The following is a 20030-nucleotide window of genomic DNA, read 5'->3' on the forward strand; positions in this document are numbered from 1 at the left end:
GTGTAAGGCTTAAAACCTGTGCTAAAGATAGAAGGCCTAAACTTAGCGATTAGCTTCTTTAGGTAAATAATTATTAAGACTATATTACTTAGGTACTTAGAAGCTAGAGCGCTCGTCTTCTAGCTAGATTGCTTAATCTTCTTACGTAGGCTACTCTACTTCTCTTTATAATAGTGCTTCTAGATCTTTTACTTATCTTAAGCTAAGAGTTTAGTTAGTAGAATACTTAGTAGCCTAGATCTAGTAATTGTAGTCTATAATTAGAAGTATAAGATAAACTTCTACTTATACTTTGCGTTAGGTTTGCAAGAGCAAGGCTTAGGTAGTAAGCTTAACTACTTCTTGCCTAACTTAGTAGAAGTAGAGGTTTAATCTATAACTGCGTTAAAGATTATATTAGCTTTTCTCTTTCTAGTAGTAATTAATATCTTCTAGAGAATAACACTAAATACCTTACTAAAATTGCTAAGGCTTAACGTGTTCTTTCTAAGAGCTATAGTAAATAATTAATTATATTACTACTAGCAGGCCTACTTAGAGTTAAACTTCTTAACTATAGTAAGAAAGTTAGTAATTGTAAGAGGTTCTTTAACCTCTAAGAGCTTAAAGATTTTTACTTTCTAGTAGATTATTAACTAGTTGTTAAACTACTTTTTAGTAGTTTCTCTCTAGATCTTCTTAAGATAAGTGTAATACTTTACGTAAACTATATACTATATAGTCTAATCTATAGAAGTAAGTGTAGTCTTAAGAGTCTTTATAAGAGACTAGACTATTCTTTTATTATTACTTATAGTTGCAAGTAATAGGTGCTTAGGCGTAATAGTACGTATAATCTAGTTCTTAATATTATTAATCTTCTCGCTCTTTCTTAACTATTACTTAGAATTATAGTTCTAGTAGGCTATAAGCGTAGTACTATTCTTAGTCTTATAGTTATAATCTCGCAAGAAAGTATTATACTTATAGGTAGCTTTATTATACTTCTTCTTTTAATCTTTAGTTAGATCTATAGAAAGAGAAGCTAGAGCTGTAGGCTCTAGAACTAGAAGGTTAGAGAACTTAGACTTCTAAGTATCTATATATATAATATCTAGAAGATTAGAATTAATCTTTTTCTAGATACTCTTCTTATTATAGTGTTGCTTAAGAAGCGCGAACTAGGTGTTCTAGTTAGATTACTTCTTAAGAAGTACACCTATAGCTATAATAGCTATATTATAATTACTTATATCTATAGAGTTAGAGTATAGAATTAATGTAGAGATATAGAGAATAACAAAGAAGTAGATAGTAATTAAGTAATTACGCAGAAGAAGTCTTAATTACAGAACATTTAGAGAGAGTAGAGTAGAAATAAAATTAGTTAATCTGTCTTCTAGTAAGCTTTAATGCGTAGTAGAAATTAGTTCTATAATTAAGTAGCTAGGCTTATAACTATTAGAGCTAGAGATAATTAATAATTAGAGATAATTAAGTATATTGTAATTATTTTTCTATAAAAGAAAGTTAGAATAAAATCTCTAGCTATATACCTAAGAGCTAAGCGATTACGTGTCTGCGATTAGTTAATTATAACTATTCTCTAACTTTAACAATTATTTTTATAAATAGACTACTATACTAGCACTATAGTTATATATAGGCAGTGTTAGATTAACTTAAGATAGCTAGACTATAATTAGAGATAAAGAAGTATATATTTAATGTCTAGTGTATAAAGTACTTAGAATTTATTATAGAAGTAGAGAAGAGCGTATTTATAGACCTAGATAAGGTATAGGCTATCTAAGACTAGAACGTGTCTACTATAGTTAAAAGCGTATAAGAATTTCTAGAATTTATAAACTTCTATAGAAAGTTTATTCTCTACTTTATATAACTATCTAAACTACTAGTCTAACTTATACGTAAGAATGCTAAGTTTATATAAAGAATAGAGTAAAAGAAAAGCGTCTATATAATTAAGAAAGTCTTTCTATCTAATAAAATTCTTATACTCTTTAACCTAGAGCTACCTATAATTCTAGATTATAACTCTTCTAGATATATACTAGAAGGTACTCTTTCTTAAAGAGGCCTAGATAGCGTACTTTATATAGTTACCTATTTATTATATAAGTTTCTTACTTATAAATATAACTACCTAATCTATAATAAGAAACTTCTAGCTATAATCTACTATTTAAAAGAATAGAACGCTAAACTCTAAAGTATATAAGAATTTAAAGTTATTATAGACTATAAGAACTTTAAATACTTTACTAAAAAGTAAAAAATAATAAAGCGCTACGTATAATAGTTAGTTAAGCTATTAAAGTTTAAAAATATAAAGATTAGGTATAGGCTAGAAAAGAAAAACGTATAGGCTAACGCTCTTTCTAGATAGAACTAAGATATACTATAGAATAAGAATAATAATAGAATTATAAGTAGAAAGTTTATAATACTAACTCTAGCTTACTAATAAGATAGCGTATAAGTTACTATATTACTTTCTCTAGTTACACTAATAGTCTTAGATACACTACTCTAGCTACTAAATAAATAAAAGTTAATATAGAACTACTAGGCTATAGTAGTAGCTAAGAATAATCTTTATTAAAAAGTGCTCTAGTCTGTATAGAAGAGGTAATACTTACTATTTATAACTAGAAAGATAGCTATATCTCTAGAAAACTACGTAATTAACTTAAATAACTACTTTATATAGAGAACATAAACCTAGGTATCTAAATTAGAACTACTTTATATAGGTATAATCTAGATAGCTTATCTATTCTTATAAATAGGCTATCTAGATTAAGAAAAGATATATAGAATTATAGTAAAAGAATAGTACTAGCTAAAGATAAGTAATAATATTAGATACTTTATATAGAACTATAAGCTTTATAGAAAAAGTACTCTATAAAGAAATAGAAGATATAGTTACTTTTACTCTCTACTAGTTCTAAGTTATACGTAGTAGTACTTAATAGTAGACTTTATTATAGAGCTCTCTCTTTTAGAAGAGAAGTTAAATCTAAAAGTAGTAAAAGACTATCTTAGTAAAGCTATAATCTTAATACCTATATAGAAGATAGAGAGCTAGAATGTAGCCTAGGCCTTTATATAAGAAGTATACTATTACTATAGCTTTTCTTTCTCTATTATATTTAATAGAAACTTTTAGTTTATAAGCGCTATATAGAGAGATATCTATAGATTATTAAATATAAGAAGAAACCTATCTATAGCCTACTATCTATAAACTAATAGTATAACTAAAAGAGTAAATAGTAATATTAAAGTAGTTATATAGATATTTTATAATAATAACTAAGATAACTAGGCTACACTATATCTAATTCTTAAGCTAATACTTAACTTCTATATAAATACGTCTACTAGTATCTCTCTTTTCTTTCTATAATATAGTTACTATAACACGCTTTTCTTCTAATAGAGAGAATAGAAATATATAGATAATAGTAAGATAGCTAAGAAGTTTATATATAAGAAGGCTAAAGATATTATCTAAATAATTACTTCTACTATAGAGTAGGTAATTATAGCTATATTATACGTATAGTAAGAATAGAAAAAGTAAGTAAATAAGTCTAGAAAACCTACTTCTACTTATAAAGTTAGAGATTAGGTTTAGCTTAATCTATAAGACATACGTACTATAAGAGCTAGTAAGAAGCTAGACTAGAAGAGTAAGAAGTACTAAGTATTACGCGTATAAGACTCTTACTAAGTAGAGTTAGCTATTCTCTAGAAAACTAAGTTATTCTATATTAATAAGATTAGACTAGCTACTACTAATTCTCTACTCTTATAATAGACTAATAATCTAAATTCTATAGTAGTTATTATATAAAATAAAGATAAATAAGAGAAATATCTTAAATAGTAAATAGAGAGTATTATAAGTAAGAGAATATATTAAGAAACTAAGTAATATCTTATAAAATAAAATAGATTTTAAGAAGCTATATAGAAACTAGAATAAAATCTAGCTAACACTACTACTTTATAGTTCTAGCTAACTTATATATAAGCTATATAGTTACTCTTTAGTTCTCTTTAGAGAAGATAGAACTACTAGTAGTAAAAACTTAGTTATCTATATTAATAAACTCTTTCTTAGTAGAGAGAGTATAAATTACCTAACTACTTATATAAGAATAAGAACTAGAAAGAGCTTCTTCTTTACTATTAGGCGCTTCTTAACTAATAAGACTATAGTACGCACTATACTTAGTCTAGATATAGTTAGAATAGGTACTATTCTACTCTCTAGAAATAGAGATATAACTAGTAAAAGTAGTAAAGGCTTTAGCACTATATATAGTATAAGCGTAGTTATTAGAGTAGCTAGTAGAGTTAAGAACACTATAGATATAGATAATAAAAGTCTTAATATATAAGTTATATTTAGTAAGAATTTAGTAAGTATAGATAGTGCTATAAGTAATAATAGAGAAGTACTTACTATTACCTAGACTCTAATAGACGTTATATAGTAAGTTCTAGATAGAATAGAGAAAAAACTTAGTAATATAGTAGATAGAAGCTTATTAGATAGTTAGTAAAGTAAAAGAGAAGTTAAGAGAAATATATAGAAGCTATTATAAGCACATAATAAAGCTTATTAGTAATCTTTCTATTAAGAATATACTAGATAGAGTAGTTATTTATATTAATACTACCTTATATATTAATAACTATAATTATAGTATTAGAATAGTTGCAAGTAAGTAGGTAATAAGTAATATTCTAGAGGTTAGTTACAGCGTTAGCGTATAAGCTATTAGTCTAACTACTAGTAGTAAAAGTAAAGTAGTTAGAACTATTAGCAGCCTAAATACTATAAGTAGAAGTAGCTATTATTAGGTTATTATATAAGAGGTTTTAATAAGAAGTAAAGAAGTTAGTATAAAAAAAAAATAAGTTAAGAGAGAGAAGCTAGCCTTATATACCTAGAAGAAAGCGCTAAAACCCTCTCTTACTATAAGAAGTAGTTAAATAATAATAGCTAGATCTATACAAGAGGCCTTATTTACTATTAGAGTAGTTAAATAATAATTAATATATATATATAGAAGTTAGATTTACTATAAACTCTAACGTTATATTATAAATACTCTCTTATAATAATATATTATATATAATTCTTAGAAGAGAAGTATTATAAAAGACTACGCTATATTAAGTAGATAGTTCTAGTTATATAACGTATAACTTAGCGCTAACTAAAGTAGTAAAGTATAAGGTCTATAAAAGGTAAGTTATACGCGTAAAAAGAATCTTATTATAGACTAGTACTATAAAAGCTAAGGCTTTACCTTAGTAAGTAATTATAGAAGTAATTATATAGGCTTAAGTATTAACTACGTAAGATAACACTTAGCTTTATTATCTTATACTCTATCTTTTTAGTATATAGATAGCGTATATAGTTATACGCTTAGCTTAGTAAGTCTACTTATTATAAATCTTTCTTCTTTTATCTTTCTTCTTTTATATATAGAACAAATACATACTTATTAGTAGACTTCTTTTTACTTATAATATAAAGTAGATTCTACCTTATAGATTATAGCTGTATAGCAGGTAAACACTCTATCTATAGCTTATAGCCTAAGACTTAGCTTACTAATAGTCTACTACTATAGCTTAATAGTGTAGATAAGGCGCGCCTTATCTACTATAAATATAGATAAGATCTATAGAGGCACGTATAAAACTATACTACTAAGAACTAAAGAACTAATAGAGTATAAGTAGAGAACCTCTTCTATTCTAACTTTACTAGCCTTATTAACTTTAGAAGTAGTAATTAATAGCGCTCTAACCTAGTGTATAAGAATTATACTAAGTAAATTAAAATTATATTAAATAAGTAGCTTTAGAACGCTATATAGCACTAGTTTCTCTTATCTAGATAATATTACGCTAGCGTAGTATACTTATCTACTACAGCTCTATATAGCTATAGTCTAGTTACACTATATCTACTATAGTAGAGAGATTAGTATCTCTATTAGAATAGGTACTTAATATAATTTAATTATATTATATTGTATATCTATTATTATCTAAACGCAATTTAGACCTACTATATCTATACGCGAAATAAGCTAGGTTAAGTAATAAGCTACCTATAATATTATTCTTATAACTTTAATATATTATAACTTTACTACTATAAGTCTAATCTAAGAAGTAGTTAAATATTTAGAGTTATATAAAGCTAGAGATAATTTCTTATACTATAAAGTTACTATTATTATTTAAGCTAAAGAATACCTAGGCGTTAGCGTAATTACTTTAAAGAATTGTATAGTATAGTTATAGAGTTATAGTACAAGAACTACGCTATAGTTACGTAATTACTTATCTATAAGTATAATAATACTAGTTTTATATAAGTACTTATCTATAAGCATAAGTAGTTAGACTAATAACTAGTAAGATATATTACTACTTATCTATAATTACTTATACGCTTATTTATAAGTATAACACTTATTAAGTATATAGCTTAGATATAGAACTCTTATAGTTTAGTGTATTTAACTTTATATAAGACTCTAGTATTTAATCTAAGAATTATACTTCTTTCTTAACCTCTTATAATATTACATTATTCTACTAAATATACTATTATACTCTTATACTATTACATTATTCTACTAAACGTACTAGTACACTAACCTATTCTACCTTACTTACTTACTCTCTAAGAACTAACTCTTAGATTATTTTAGAATAACCTTTATAGTTATAAAAAGGTTTAGAGTTAATTAAATAACACTTACTTAAAGGCACTATAACTAATACTAGCTCTATACGCTTACTTACCTTACTTTATATCTATAATATAAGAAGAAGCTTATATAGTATATTAAGAGGCTTACTAAGTAATATTTACTATCTATAAAGTTAATAATACGTAACTTTGCGTTATTCTTAGCTAGAAGAAATATTTTAGAAACCTAGGTTATACGCTTTATAAATAAAAACTTCTTCTATCTTATATTATATTAGTAGATAGTAATAGACTATAAGTGTTATAAAGCTAATTTAGAGGTAAAGTATAGCTTATACTTTAATTACCTATATAATAAAATAAAGAAATATAATATAGAGTCTACCTATATATATAATATAGATAAAAAAAAGTTTTAAATTAGATTACTTAGATATTTAAAACGCGTATTTAATAAGGTATTATATAATAAAAAAGAGGTTAGAGTAGCTTATTAAGATAGTAATATATAGTAGGTAACTATTCTAGCTTACGTTTATGCAGATAGTATAGCTTTAAGCCTATTACTTATTTTTTAGTTAGCTACTAGAGCTCTATAATTCTTATAGGTAAACGCTATTAATAGTAAAAAGTACTTAGTCTTTATAAGCTTATCTCTATTAGGCTAGATAAATAATAATATAGAGCTTACTTAGTTAAAGAAGGTATTTAAGAGAGAGACTAGACAGTAAGCTTACTTAGGTTACTAATTACTTATTCTTAATAGCTATAGATTCTATATAACTATAGAGTTTATTAACTATTATAAAAATAATAAGATTCTATTAGCTACGTTTCTATCTTACTTAACCTATACGCTTTAACTACTTAATATTAGAATATTTAAGCCTCTCTTAGAAGCTTACTTAACTAAGCTTATAAACTACCTTTAGAGAAGTTAGAGAATTCTTCTAGTAATAAAAGAAGACTTCTTTCTACTTTTTTAGTATACCTAGAGTACTTCTTTTAAGCCTTAAACTATTAGAAAATCTTTTAAAGCTACTAGTATTTACCTATCTAGCGCTAATATTATACTTAAGAAGTTCTATAAGAAGATATTTAGTTTAGATAAAAGCTCTACTTCTTACCTTAGTAGAGATAACTAGCTTAAACTTAAGTCTATTATACGTTATATAGTAAAAGATTAAAGTAGTAAAAATATTAAGAAGCTTTACTAAAGTTTATACTATATTTTAGCTTAAAATAGTATTTTTTATAAAAAGATTAAAGGTCTTAAAGATACTTTTATAGTTAAAAAAAAGTAATAAAAGAAAAGCTTTACTTTCTATCTTAATAACTCTAAAAAGTACTATACTAGAGCTATTTTCTAGTTATCTAAGAAAGTCTAGTAAGCTTATAAAAATAAAACTTTATAATAGTAGTAAGTATAGTAACTATAACTATAAAAAAATAAAAAAAATAAGCTTAAGAAAAAAACTTACCTTTATAAGCTTTAGCTAGCTTAAAAAAAGTATACTAAAAGAAAAAAACTTAAAAAAGTATAAAAAAAGAAGTAGACTATAAAAGAAGCTAATAAAAAGTGCTAAAAAGCTTTTTATAATACTTAAAAAGCTATATAACTACTCTAAAAGAGTAAGTATAAAGTTTTATAAGTCTTTAAGCCTTCTAAAAAGTATTAGAAATATACTATTATTAGTATAACTTATATAGTAGCTAGTAGTACTACTATAAATACTTTAGTATAAAAGACTAAAATATAATTAATCTAGAGATCTAGAAAATATTCTAAGTAGTATAAATTATTTATAAGTATATATTTAGTATAATATAAAGTTATTATAATATTATCTCTATTTACTATAGTTCTATAGCCTTATTTTTTTAGTTTACTTATGTTGTTAGAGTAGCTTATTACTTAACCTAGCTTATTTCGCGCATAGATACAGTAGTGCCTAGCTTAGTATATACACAGGCGGGGATCACACAAAGCTATGGCTAGATAGGTTGCTATTATCCGCCAAGCAGCAATTTCGCACTGCGAATTCGCTCTACCGACCAAACCCGTCAGCTGTCGCGATGCGCAACTACCGATTCCGCAGCCTGAAAGATACATAGACGTCAATGCTTGGCATGATCTGCCCCCCAATTGGCCAATCCACAGGCTTGCCGGTGCGTTTCGGGGTGAAGCGCATCTCGTAGTCGACCAGGAACTTTGCAAAGACAATCTTTGAAGTTTCAGTTGCGAGAAATCTTCCAGGGCATGTTTGCGTGCCGTAGCCAAAGCTGGATGCCATTCGATTAGCCCATGTCAAACAGAAAATCTTGGGCTATAACTTACGGGAGATAGGTTCGGCTCTGTGTAACTGACTTGGCCTTGACAGTGTTGGTCTCGGCATTGTAGAACCGATATGCATCAAACTCCAATGGCCGCTCATAGTATTCTTCATCTCGCTGGATAGCCAACGTCGGGAATCCGATGAGCGTGCCCGCTTTGATGACTTCGCCATTCGACAATGGTATATCCGCATCGACCTTGCGCTGCAATGTGACTGAAAAACCTTTGTCAGCATACTGATTCCCAGTCTCGATCCACATCCAAAGTACGACTTACGCGCAGTCGGAGGACTCAACCTCAGCGTCTCCCTCAAAAAGCTATCCAGCTTCGGCATCCGCGCACACGCATCCTTATTCCAACCCCCACACTCACGCACCGCCTTCTCAATCTCCTCCCGCAGCGGCTCCATGTACTCCGGACGTCCCAGCACCGACAGAATCAACTGGCACACAACCACCGAAAACAATCCCGCAGCCGCAAACGTCAAAAATAGCTCTTGATTCACAATTCGCGCATACGACGCCTCGGTCCCATCTTTCGCGCTCTTCAGCAACCCATCCAGCATCGAAAAATTCTTCGCCTCGTAGCCCGCTGCTTGCCGCTTGCGCAGCTCCGGATACACGAATCGCTGTACGTGTCGCTGGTGCGCGCGGATCTTGCGACCCCCGCTGGACACCCACCAAAAGGGTACACGAAGGAACGCGGGCATGGCGAAGAGCGGCGCGTTCCAGGATGTGACTTCCTCGGTGTAGCCGCGTGCGTGGTGGATGTAGTCTGGATTGGCGGCGAGCTCGGGGCCGACCATGACGGCGGCGGTGACGCGGTGGATGATGTCGAGGGTGGCGTCCCAGAGCATTACGTTTCTCCAGCCTGGAAGGTGGTGTTAGTTTTATTTGGTCTTGTCTTGTTGGAGGGCCGGGAAAGGGTGAATGACTGGCGTACCTCTGGTGTTTTTGGGCGGTGCGAGGCGCTCGGCGATGGCGATGTCTGTTTGCTCGGCGATGTAATCGGTCATACTCGCTGCAAACAACGTTAGCCCGTTGTATCCGGTATATCGCCTCAAAAGGATTTGGTTTCCTATACGTACGGAGACTGAAGTTTAGTTGCGATTTCACGGCTTTGACGTAGTCGCGCTGACACACCATGTCGCCGACGTGCAGGTTCCACATGAAATGCTGTTGACTAAGTAAGCTTCAGACTCGCAAATCAACCACAGGTTGCCGTATCCCATTACCTCATCGACTACTTTGAGAAACGAGAGTTTCTGTAGCGGCTGGTTCTTGATGTCGTCGAAGAACTTTGGTGGAAGAATGTGGATCAGCTCGTCGTTGATCCATGTCGCCCAGATCTTGTCCTGCTTGGTGTACTACAAACAAACCCCTTCTTTTTAGCTTCTCTATTTAGGTATATATCTTTGGAGTTGGGCTTGTGTGTACCTTTTTGTAGCCATCGAAGACGACATTGTTGGGGTCGAGATTGAATTTTGTCATCATGGTGCGGCGCAGCCACCATCCGCAGTCGCCGAGAATGACATGCTTGCTTCCGCGCCGCTCGAGGTGGTCGTAGAACAGGCCGAGGCTGAAAAGGAGGATTGCGATGGTGCATAGGCTGGCAACTAGGGGGTTCCAGATATTGGAGGATGCAGGGAAATAGCCATGGGTTGATGGGTAGGTGGGAGAGGTGGTATCCGCTTGCGTGCTGTTATCGGACCATGACATGGCTTCCATGGTGTTTGGCTGCGTATGTCCTTGCGTCAAGAAAACGAGTAGGTGTATTGTTTTGACAAACGATGGCGAAAAAATGGGATATACGGCGGAGCTGACTTCGTTGGCGCGTCTGGGATCGGGTACCGAGTGACTGCCGGTCTAAGACGCCAGTCTTACTTTTACATCGCTACATCCTTGTAACGATTTGACGCAGTGAGCTGGCCTCATGCATTAAGAAAAGATCTGTTTGGAAGGCTTAGACGAGCATACCATCAATGACAAGCGTCTGGGCATATCGGCTGCAAGCACCAGATGATTATATTGGTCAGATCCCGCGTCCACGGACACCGACACATGTTGATGCTTTATATGTGCACGACTGGAGCCGTGAAGAACATGTGTACCCTACAAGCCATCCATTGCGATAATTGCAAAAAGATTCCAATTACGCACGAAAATGTCCGCCTTGCCCAAATACGAAGCAGAAATGCTCTATATCGAGCCCTGGCAAGACAAACAGGAAGCACCCTACTACCGCACGAACCCAGACCCCGGTTTCGAAACCAAGAACTACGACTGGATTCCCTACAAAGTCAGCGTGGAAGACTGTCGGTCGCGCAGAGACGACTTTACGCTGGATGACCACGCCTTCACCTTTGTTGATGATGCCGATGGCGGATGCCCAGAGCTACTGCAAGCGATTCGCGACATTGACGTCGCAACAATCGAAAAGGAATACTATCCTGCGGTTGAAGCGCTCGTCAAACGGAAAACGGGGGCGGACAAGGTCATCATTTTCAATCACTCCATTCGCAAACGCGATCCGAGTGAAGGGTTCTTCGGGAGCCCAGGGAAGCAGCAGCCGGGACGTACGGTACGTGATGTTCTTTGTTGATAGTAGGAAGAACATGCTAATACTGGCTCAGGTGCATTGCGATCAGTATGTCTAGTACTGCCTCGGGCGTCTAGACCAATGAAGCTGACGCGGCGACAGAACACCCAAAGGCGCTATCCGGCGTGCCCGTCAATATGCCGGCGAAGAAGCCGAACAACTTCTCAAAGGCCGGTTCAGAATCATAAAGTAAGCGCCGCCAAACCTTTCTCCACACAGCAAATGCCAGCATGATCCGTACTAACACACACACACAGCGTCTGGCGACCCATCAACGGCCCCGTACAAGACTGGCCCCTCGCAACCATGGACGGCAAATCCTTGCGTCCAGAAAACTTGCACGCGACAGACCTATGGAAGCACCAATGGGAAGAACTGGGTTCGACGTACAACATCAGCTACGGTGAAGGACAGAAGTGGTATTACCTTGGTGGACAACGCTGCGATGAAGCGCTGTTGATCAAGATTTATGATAGCGCGCCGGATGTGCCCGCGAAACGTAAGTGTGGTTCTTGTGTATGTTGATGTAACGTTGTGACGATGGTTGTTGACGTTGTTCTTTTGTTGCAGTTTGCCCGCACTGTGCGTTTGAGCACCCGGAAACGAAGCCTGATGCGCCGAGACGGGAGAGTATTGAAGTGAGGTGTTTGGTGTTTGGCGGGAACTGATTTGGTGTTGGATGGTTTCATGTTTCTGGGCGACTACTGGGGAAACTAGCTGTTGGGTGTGGCTGTAGTCGACTTTTGGGCAAGGATGTCAGTCCAAATGATGATAACCTGTTGGCATTGGACGATCTGGGAATTAGTATGCTATGGATTCAATCAAAAACATATCCTTCTGAGGCATCGAGTATAGTACTTCGAATAAGGCCGACGACTACACGTGATAGTCGAATCCAGAAATCGAACACTATTGATGGGATATGGTGTATTATTATGTCTATATCTACTTCACTTAATGCCAAAGGTGGCACGTAGATGATTCTAAACTATCGTTCTTTGATATCCAAGCAGTAGTGTAAGCAGTTCTTTCGAATCGGCCATATGCCCCTGGACCAAGCCACAGGGCTGCAAACTTCAGCTAAGAAAATGCATGCTACCAAGACGAGCATCCTCCCATTTCTTTGAGCATCCGAAGGTATAGTAAATTTGACACATTACTTTGCTTGCTTGACAGATCTAACTAAGACAACATCCGCTCCACAAATGGGCCCCACACTGTCCCTGGAAATGGTGAGGTCTCTCCTATTCTTAGCTTCAACAGCACATCCGCTGCCCACGGCAACGATGTCCAGAATGACCACGTAACCCAAATATAACCCACAACATTCTTCCATACGTGACTTTCCTGGCCGCCTCCACATACAGCTCGCCATAGATAGATTACGAAATCCTCGGCCGTAATAGCCGCGGCCTGCCAAATGAAATACAGAAGCAGACCTCGCCAGCGATCCCATTCTGGAACGTTGGCTGGGCATGGCATCAAGGTCATTGAGGCCGCATGCATGACACCAGAGATGGCGAATGAGATCCAAAGCTGAGTGTACGAGGAAGTGTTCGTTCCGCGCTTGATGCCCAAGGCATCGACGAGAGAGCCGGTGAGGCCAGACAGCGGCTTTTGATAAGTCGTCAGCGCCCGTTTGACAAGAAAAAGCCATGAGTGTTAGCTCACCTTGCGGATCATTTGGTGCCAGAATTTTCCCCAGAATGCGCGCACTGTCGTCGCTTCCGCTAGGCGGGCAAAAAGAGGGGGCCAGTCCTGTAAACCACAGGTTAGATGATACTGCGATGTAATCTAAGTAGACCAGAAGGGAAGGTATCACTCACCTCTGCCTTGTTAATCTGCAAACCAACACAGATGATGGAAACTAGGATATACTGCATATTGATGAAAAAGTACGGCCCCGCACCAAATACCAGAGCCTTTCCAAAGCTCGCTCTCCAATCTGGATCCCGTATCGTAAGCTTCATACTGTCCGTTCCACGAGAAGCGAAGAACAGCTTGATGCTTAACTGGGCCACCAAGTCGCCCATAAGCATGAACAAACCCAATTCGACGACCTGCCACGCCAAAAACCTCAATGTATCATGTCGCTTGCTCGACCAGAACCTTGTCCTAGGTACGTTCTTGACTTGGAAGTTATACCTGATGCCCCGCAAATTGAGAATCAGTGAGACTGCCCACTTTAGCTTTCGCCACTCAAATGCCGGCCATGTCAACGCAACACCAGGAGGTTTATCCACGGGCCAAAGCGCAGATTCTGGACTGGGCTTGTGATTCAGAAATTTCTCGATAGTGGCGAGCCAGTGGGGCCATGCGAGGGCGGCAAAGTTGGCAGCGCCGGGATTGTGTGTCCAAGGACTTAGTTGGGCCCAGAGACCGAGGGCTGCGAGTGTAATTATAGCGAGCGGTCTGCGGTGAGGAAAGGGTGGGCTACATAGAAAGAAGAGCTGCGCGAAAATGAGAAGTAGGTGCGGAATGGAGGTACCGTACGTGGGCTTCAGGGGGATGTCTTGCGGATCCATCGCTAGGATTATGATTGTCTCCAAGTGAGAAAGAAAAAGACTTTGGATGCCCCAGTTCTATTATGCATTGAGAAATTTGTCATGTTTCTGTAACTCGTTGTAATTGCGTGTATGAGAGGTGGTTGAGAAAAGGTAGGTCGCCGACTTGCGGACATGCAACTTTCAGACGTGTCGGTCGCCGACTGGATTTACTGTGTGACTATTTCAGATCACCATCAATGTCTTACATGAATGTTAGCCAACAACAATATGGATGTCACAGACAACATCACAACCCCGGTGGAAATTGAGCTGGAGACGCGGCAGCTAGTGTCTCAAATCCTGCCGATTGTCCTCCCGGTCCTCATCGTTGCCTTTTGCCTATCCCGCAGATCACCCTACAACGCCACTAGATTCGGCAAATCACGATGGTGGTCGCTCATCCCAGGTCAGGTGCCTATGCGATTTGAGATGGACAAATGGGCCGAACGTGGATACCGAAAGGTGAGAGCCTTTATTCTCGCTATGCTACATGGAGCTAATCCGTGGCGCAGTTTCACAAAGGGCTGGGAAAGCCATTCATCAGCAAGGTCTTTGGGTGGGATTACCTTCTCATGCCTCCCGAGTATCTTGATGATGTTCGCAAAGCAGATGAAGACAATCTCAGCTTTGCGCAATGTTTCAGTGAGGCCTTCAATGTCCACGTCTCTGCTGGCGATGTATATGCGTCGAAAATGATGCCTGATGCTGTCAAACAGTACCTCAATCCTCAATTGCGTACGTTCACGTTTGCATGAATACCTCACCACGTCTCCTAACGAATTACAGCATCTCTTGTGGAAACTATGGAAGCCGAATGCGAATACGTATTTGCAGCCGAGCTGGACGTTAGGGATGAATGGAAAACAGTCCGAGTTTTCCCCGCGTTTACGGAAATGGCACATCGCATCACCTGTCGTATACTACTTGGCGAAGAGCTCGCGCGCGACAAGACCTTCATCAAGGAATCGCAATCGTTCAACCGGACTCTTTTCATTAGTGCTATCATGGTCAACGGCATTGCCCTTGGACCATTCAGAAACCTGGTGGCATGGCTCACTGCAGCCAAACATCGAGTGCACCTCTCGCGTTGCATCAAGTTCCTACTTCCCCAGATCGAAAAGGTGCGGAGCCAACCTAAAGATCGCAACGATGCCGTAAAGTGGATGCTCGAACTTGCGGATGGAGATGAGGTTGAGTCAAACCAGGGTCGAATGGCGAAGCAGTTGATGCACCTCATGTTCGCTGGAAGCAGCGCGCCTGGAGGTCTGGTCGTGCAGATGATCTACCAGATCTTGATGAGCCCGGAATACCTCGAGCCACTAAGAGATGAAATCTCTCGCACGCTCGAAGAGACGGGTGGGTTTACAGCTAGCTTCGTATCGCGGCTGCCGCTCATGGAGAGTTTTGTGCGCGAGACGATGCGTCTATATCCCACTGGTGTTGGTAAGTGCTTCGCAACTCAGCCATATTCAGTGCTAATGCCACATCAGTATCGGTGACGCGAGCCGTGATGAACAAGCCCCACAGCTTCTCTGATGGCTACACACTTCCCGCGGGTTCTCGTTTCGCCTTTCCAATCCAAGCCATTCAACGTGATCCCGAGAATTACCAAGACCCGCTCACCTTCCGGGGGTTCAGGTTTGCAAATCCGGCCGACGGCAAGGAGGTCAATGCATCTACAGTGGATAAGACTTTTCTCACGTAAGCCTCCCCGTGGCGAGACTGTGCAGATAGAACGCTGTACTGACGTGCCGCAGATTTGGCTACGGTCGACACGCCTGTCCAGGCCGATTCTATACGGTCAGATTGGTGAAGCTCATTTTTGCAAAGCTGCTCCATGAGTACGACATGGAATGGGAAGGTGTCGTGAAGACGCGGCCTCCAAATATGTGCATAGAGGTACAGAATGGACCCAACATGGACGCGAAGATACGGGTGAGGCGCAGAGTACCTGGGACGGTCACCTGAGAATCTTCTTCAGCTCCTGAGCCTTCATCACCAACACGCGAAAGCTAGGAACATTTGCGTATATCAAATGTTTCCTGGGTGAAGATTGCCGTTCCTTCGATCGACATGCTTAGTAACATGAACACCCTGATGGAGTTGTTATGCAGAACATCCTTGTCAAGGGCCGGCGACCGAGAAGCGTTTTCTAGCTTAGACATGATTCATGTTGTATTAAAATGTTAGAATCGACTTTCTTCAGGATTTTTAGTTAGATCACGCATTCCTGATTCGAGAAGATGGAGAAGAACGAGCAATTAGTATCTCCCGAGGTGCTAGAGCGGAGGAAATCGACACGAACCAGATTTGGCATCTTGGCTTTGCTGGCGCTCCTCCTCACTGCACTGACGGCCGTAAAAACTTGTCGCTCGAATCCCACCAATCTCGTTGATCAGGTCCTTAGCGAAGTTCCACTGATTGGTAAGCGATAATACCTTGTCTCCTTGTAAGCCGATGTACTAAACAATGAAACTATGCAGATGGACACAATGACTTCCCAATCTTCATCCGCGCCTTTTACTACAACCACATTTACGGCTCCAATTTCAGCGACACGGCGGATCTAGTCGGGCAAGTCGACTTTCCCAAGTTGAAACGGAGTGGCCTGGGAGCCCAATTCTGGAGCGCCTACGTCGAATGTCCTCGTGATGGAGGCGATGTCAACGACCAGGGAACATACTACGAGTCGATGCACCAAACGCTGCAGCAGATCGACCTGATCAACCGACTCATCGACGCATACCCAACACGGCTGCAGCGCGCGACATCGGCTGCAGAGGTATGGGCGCAGTTTGCAAAATCGAAAGCATCCAGCATATCCAGTCTCATGGGCGTCGAGGGCTTGCATCAGGTAGCCAACAGCGGTTCCTTTCTGCGGTTGATGCACCAGATGGGCGTACGTTATGTGACTCTAACACATAGCTGCCACAATGCCTACGCCGATAGCTGCAGTCCGTCGGAGCCACTGAACAACGGCCTATCGGATGCAGGACGCGATGTTGTGCTTGAGATGAACAGGCTTGGCCTCATGGTTGATCTGTCGCACACTTCAGTGGCCACACAACGCGACGCATTCAACGCGTCGCGCGCACCTGTCATCTACACACATTCGGCAGCGCGCACACTCTGCGATCATCCGCGCAATGTCGCTGACGAAGAACTGTTGATGCTGAAGGAGAAACGCGGCATCATAATGGTGAATTTCTTCCCCGGTTTCGTGACGTGCAGCGCCCAAGCTACGCTCAAGGACGTCGCCGACCACATCGTCTTTTTGGGCGACTTGATTGGCTTCGAGCACGTGGGCATTGGCGCGGATTTCGACGGAATGGGCTTTGATAGTGGTCCAGTTGGGCTTGAGGATGTTGGGACCTATCCGGCGTTGATTAAGGAGTTGTTGCGCAGAGGCGTGTCGGTTGCCGACGTGCGTGGGGTGGCGGGGGCGAACATTCTGCGCGTATTGGCGGAGGTCGAGCAGGTAGCGCGGGACCTAGCGGATCAGCAGCCCCTTGAGGATCACGTGAAATCCATCTTCTAATTACAACCTCGTAGTTATAAGATGTATTATATTAAATCCGAGCTAATTTTCAGCAGAATAAAGACGCTCTAGTCTCTAACTTTAGAGAAGTGACAGAAAATAGTAATTACGTTATTACCGTAGCTAATAAGACAGCCGCTTTAATCTACTAATTAAAGCGTCTGCTTATACGCTATATTCTAAGTTAAGACACTACGCGGAGTAGAGTAGCTATAACTAGCACGTATGTTACGTGCAATAGATTACCTTAATAATACCTACGTCTCTACTTTTGTGCTTCTTTACCTAATATTCTTCTTAAGTTTTCTTACTAAAGAGAGAGAATTACATATTATACACAAGACTATAACTAATACAGCTAGTATTTATCTAATAATATAGATAATAACTTCTTACTAACTTTACTATTATAGAAAAGTTCTTCTTTAAATTAGATCTAATTGTACCTATTTTAATAATTCTAGATATAATAGTAGATCTCTCTAGGTACAAAATTACGTAAGTTTACTTTATATATTATTCTTATAATAAGTGTAGAAATTTTAAAAAGAAGGTTAGAGATATAATAGATAGAGTAATCTAAAGAATATAAGTTAAGGTAAAGAAGATAGGTATACTATTAATACTAATATAAGCGGTTTATATACTATTTTATATTATTAGCCTTACTAGAAAAGATAGCTTACCTAAAGCTACACTATCTATTAATTGCGCTAAAATCTTAAGACTACTATAATATCTAGCTTAGATATTATAATTATATAATACTATAAGTATAAAGGCTTTATAGTAGTCTAATTACGTAGCTACACTTCTACTATAGATAGATAAGCTTATCTTCTAAATATATAGAAATAGGCTAAAGCTAGAATAGATATCTACTCTTAAGATTAAAGAGTTTTAGATTAGTAGTAGGTATATAACCTATACTATAGAGCTATAGGTAGTTACTCTACTTAGCCTAGATTAAGCTCTAGACGTAGAGGCTTAGCATTAATATCTATAAATTAGATTAGATTACTAGTACGCTCTATTAGTAGTCTAATACTTAATAGAAAAGAGTCTAAAACCTATAACTATAATAATAGAATATAAATCTAATACACTTCTAAACTATAGCTATTTATAATAGCTAAGAATTTTAGCTCTATAAGAAAATAAAACTTTAAAACGTTTAGTGTAGTACTTTATTATATAAACTATAATTTTAGAAGTATATACGCGCTATCTTAGCTACGTTATATATTAGATACCTTTCTACTATTTACTATTTTCTACCTAGAACGTAGAGTATAAAATATATATTATAATCTTATACTATATCTATACGTAAGATAAGCTAGGTCGCTAAATAAGCTATTTAATAATATTAGATAATTATATAAATAAGGCTATAGAGCTACCTATAATAGCTATTATTATAAGATTTTATAAGGTTATAGTAATTATATTATTATAATAAAGTTGCGCTACTTATATTTACTTAGTAACTTAGTTATATAGCTATAGTAGGTTATCTAAGTTAGAATAGCTAGTATAGCTACTTTACTTTATATATATTATATAGTATTACTAATATCTTTTTAATACTTCTACTTTTAAGAGAAGCTTTATAAGGCTTTATACTTACTATTTTAGAACTATTATATAGCTTTTTAAGTATTATAAGCTACTTTTTAATACTTTTTTTTAGTCTACTCTTTCTCTTACTTCTTCTCTTTTACCTTCTTAAGCCTCTCTCTTTTAATATACTTTTATTTAGCTTTCTAAAGCTTATTTAGTTATAATTACTTTTTTTTCTAAGCTTTCTTTACTTTTTATACTTTTTTAAGTTATAGTTATTATTATTAAGCTACCTTATTATTCTAAGCTTAATAAACCTTCTTAGAAAACTAGAAAATAGCTCTACTATTATACTTATAAGAATTATTAAGTTATAGAGTATAGAACTTCTTTTTCTATCTATTTCTAATACTTATAGTCTACTAGAGGTCTCTTACTTTATACCTAAGAAGGCTTACTTAGATAAAGATATAATAAAAACTTTAGTAAAGCTTTTTAACCTTCTTATTATATTAATCTTTTACCTAATACTATATTATACTCTTTATTTTAATCTAGTCTTCTTTAGAAAAGTATAAAGATAAGCTATAATCTAAATTATAGCTCTTTTTAATAAATCTTCTAAGTATAACCTTAGTATTAGAAAGGTAAATACCTATAGCTTTAAAGAACTTTATAATTATTAAAGAC

At 36.8% G+C, this 20030-nt stretch overlaps 3 protein-coding genes across 3 annotated transcripts; 2 read left to right on the top strand and 1 right to left on the bottom strand.

Moving 5' to 3' along the window:
- Positions 1-9094: 9094 nt before the first annotated feature.
- Positions 9095-9443, bottom strand: J4E93_008151 (uncharacterized protein; the record flags this gene model as incomplete). Its single annotated transcript, XM_049346053.1, has 2 exons — positions 9095-9298; positions 9438-9443. 2 exons carry the CDS (start codon positions 9441-9443, stop codon positions 9095-9097), a joined length of 210 nt encoding a protein of 69 aa, XP_049196986.1.
- A 5477-nt stretch (positions 9444-14920) lies between these two features.
- J4E93_008152 (uncharacterized protein) lies at positions 14921-15738 on the top strand (the record flags this gene model as incomplete). Its single annotated transcript, XM_049346054.1, has 2 exons — positions 14921-14924; positions 15026-15738. 2 exons carry the CDS (start codon positions 14921-14923, stop codon positions 15736-15738), a joined length of 717 nt encoding a protein of 238 aa, XP_049196987.1.
- Positions 15739-17132: 1394 nt separating this feature from the next.
- On the top strand, positions 17133-17777 carry J4E93_008153 (uncharacterized protein; the record flags this gene model as incomplete). Its single annotated transcript, XM_049346055.1, has 2 exons — positions 17133-17138; positions 17205-17777. 2 exons carry the CDS (start codon positions 17133-17135, stop codon positions 17775-17777), a joined length of 579 nt encoding a protein of 192 aa, XP_049196988.1.
- Positions 17778-20030: the final 2253 nt, after the last annotated feature.

The sequence above is a fragment of the Alternaria ventricosa genome (assembly GCF_023758065.1).
Source record: "Alternaria ventricosa strain BMP 2768 chromosome Unknown scaffold_15, whole genome shotgun sequence".
In the NCBI taxonomy this organism is placed as follows: domain Eukaryota; kingdom Fungi; phylum Ascomycota; class Dothideomycetes; order Pleosporales; family Pleosporaceae; genus Alternaria; species Alternaria ventricosa.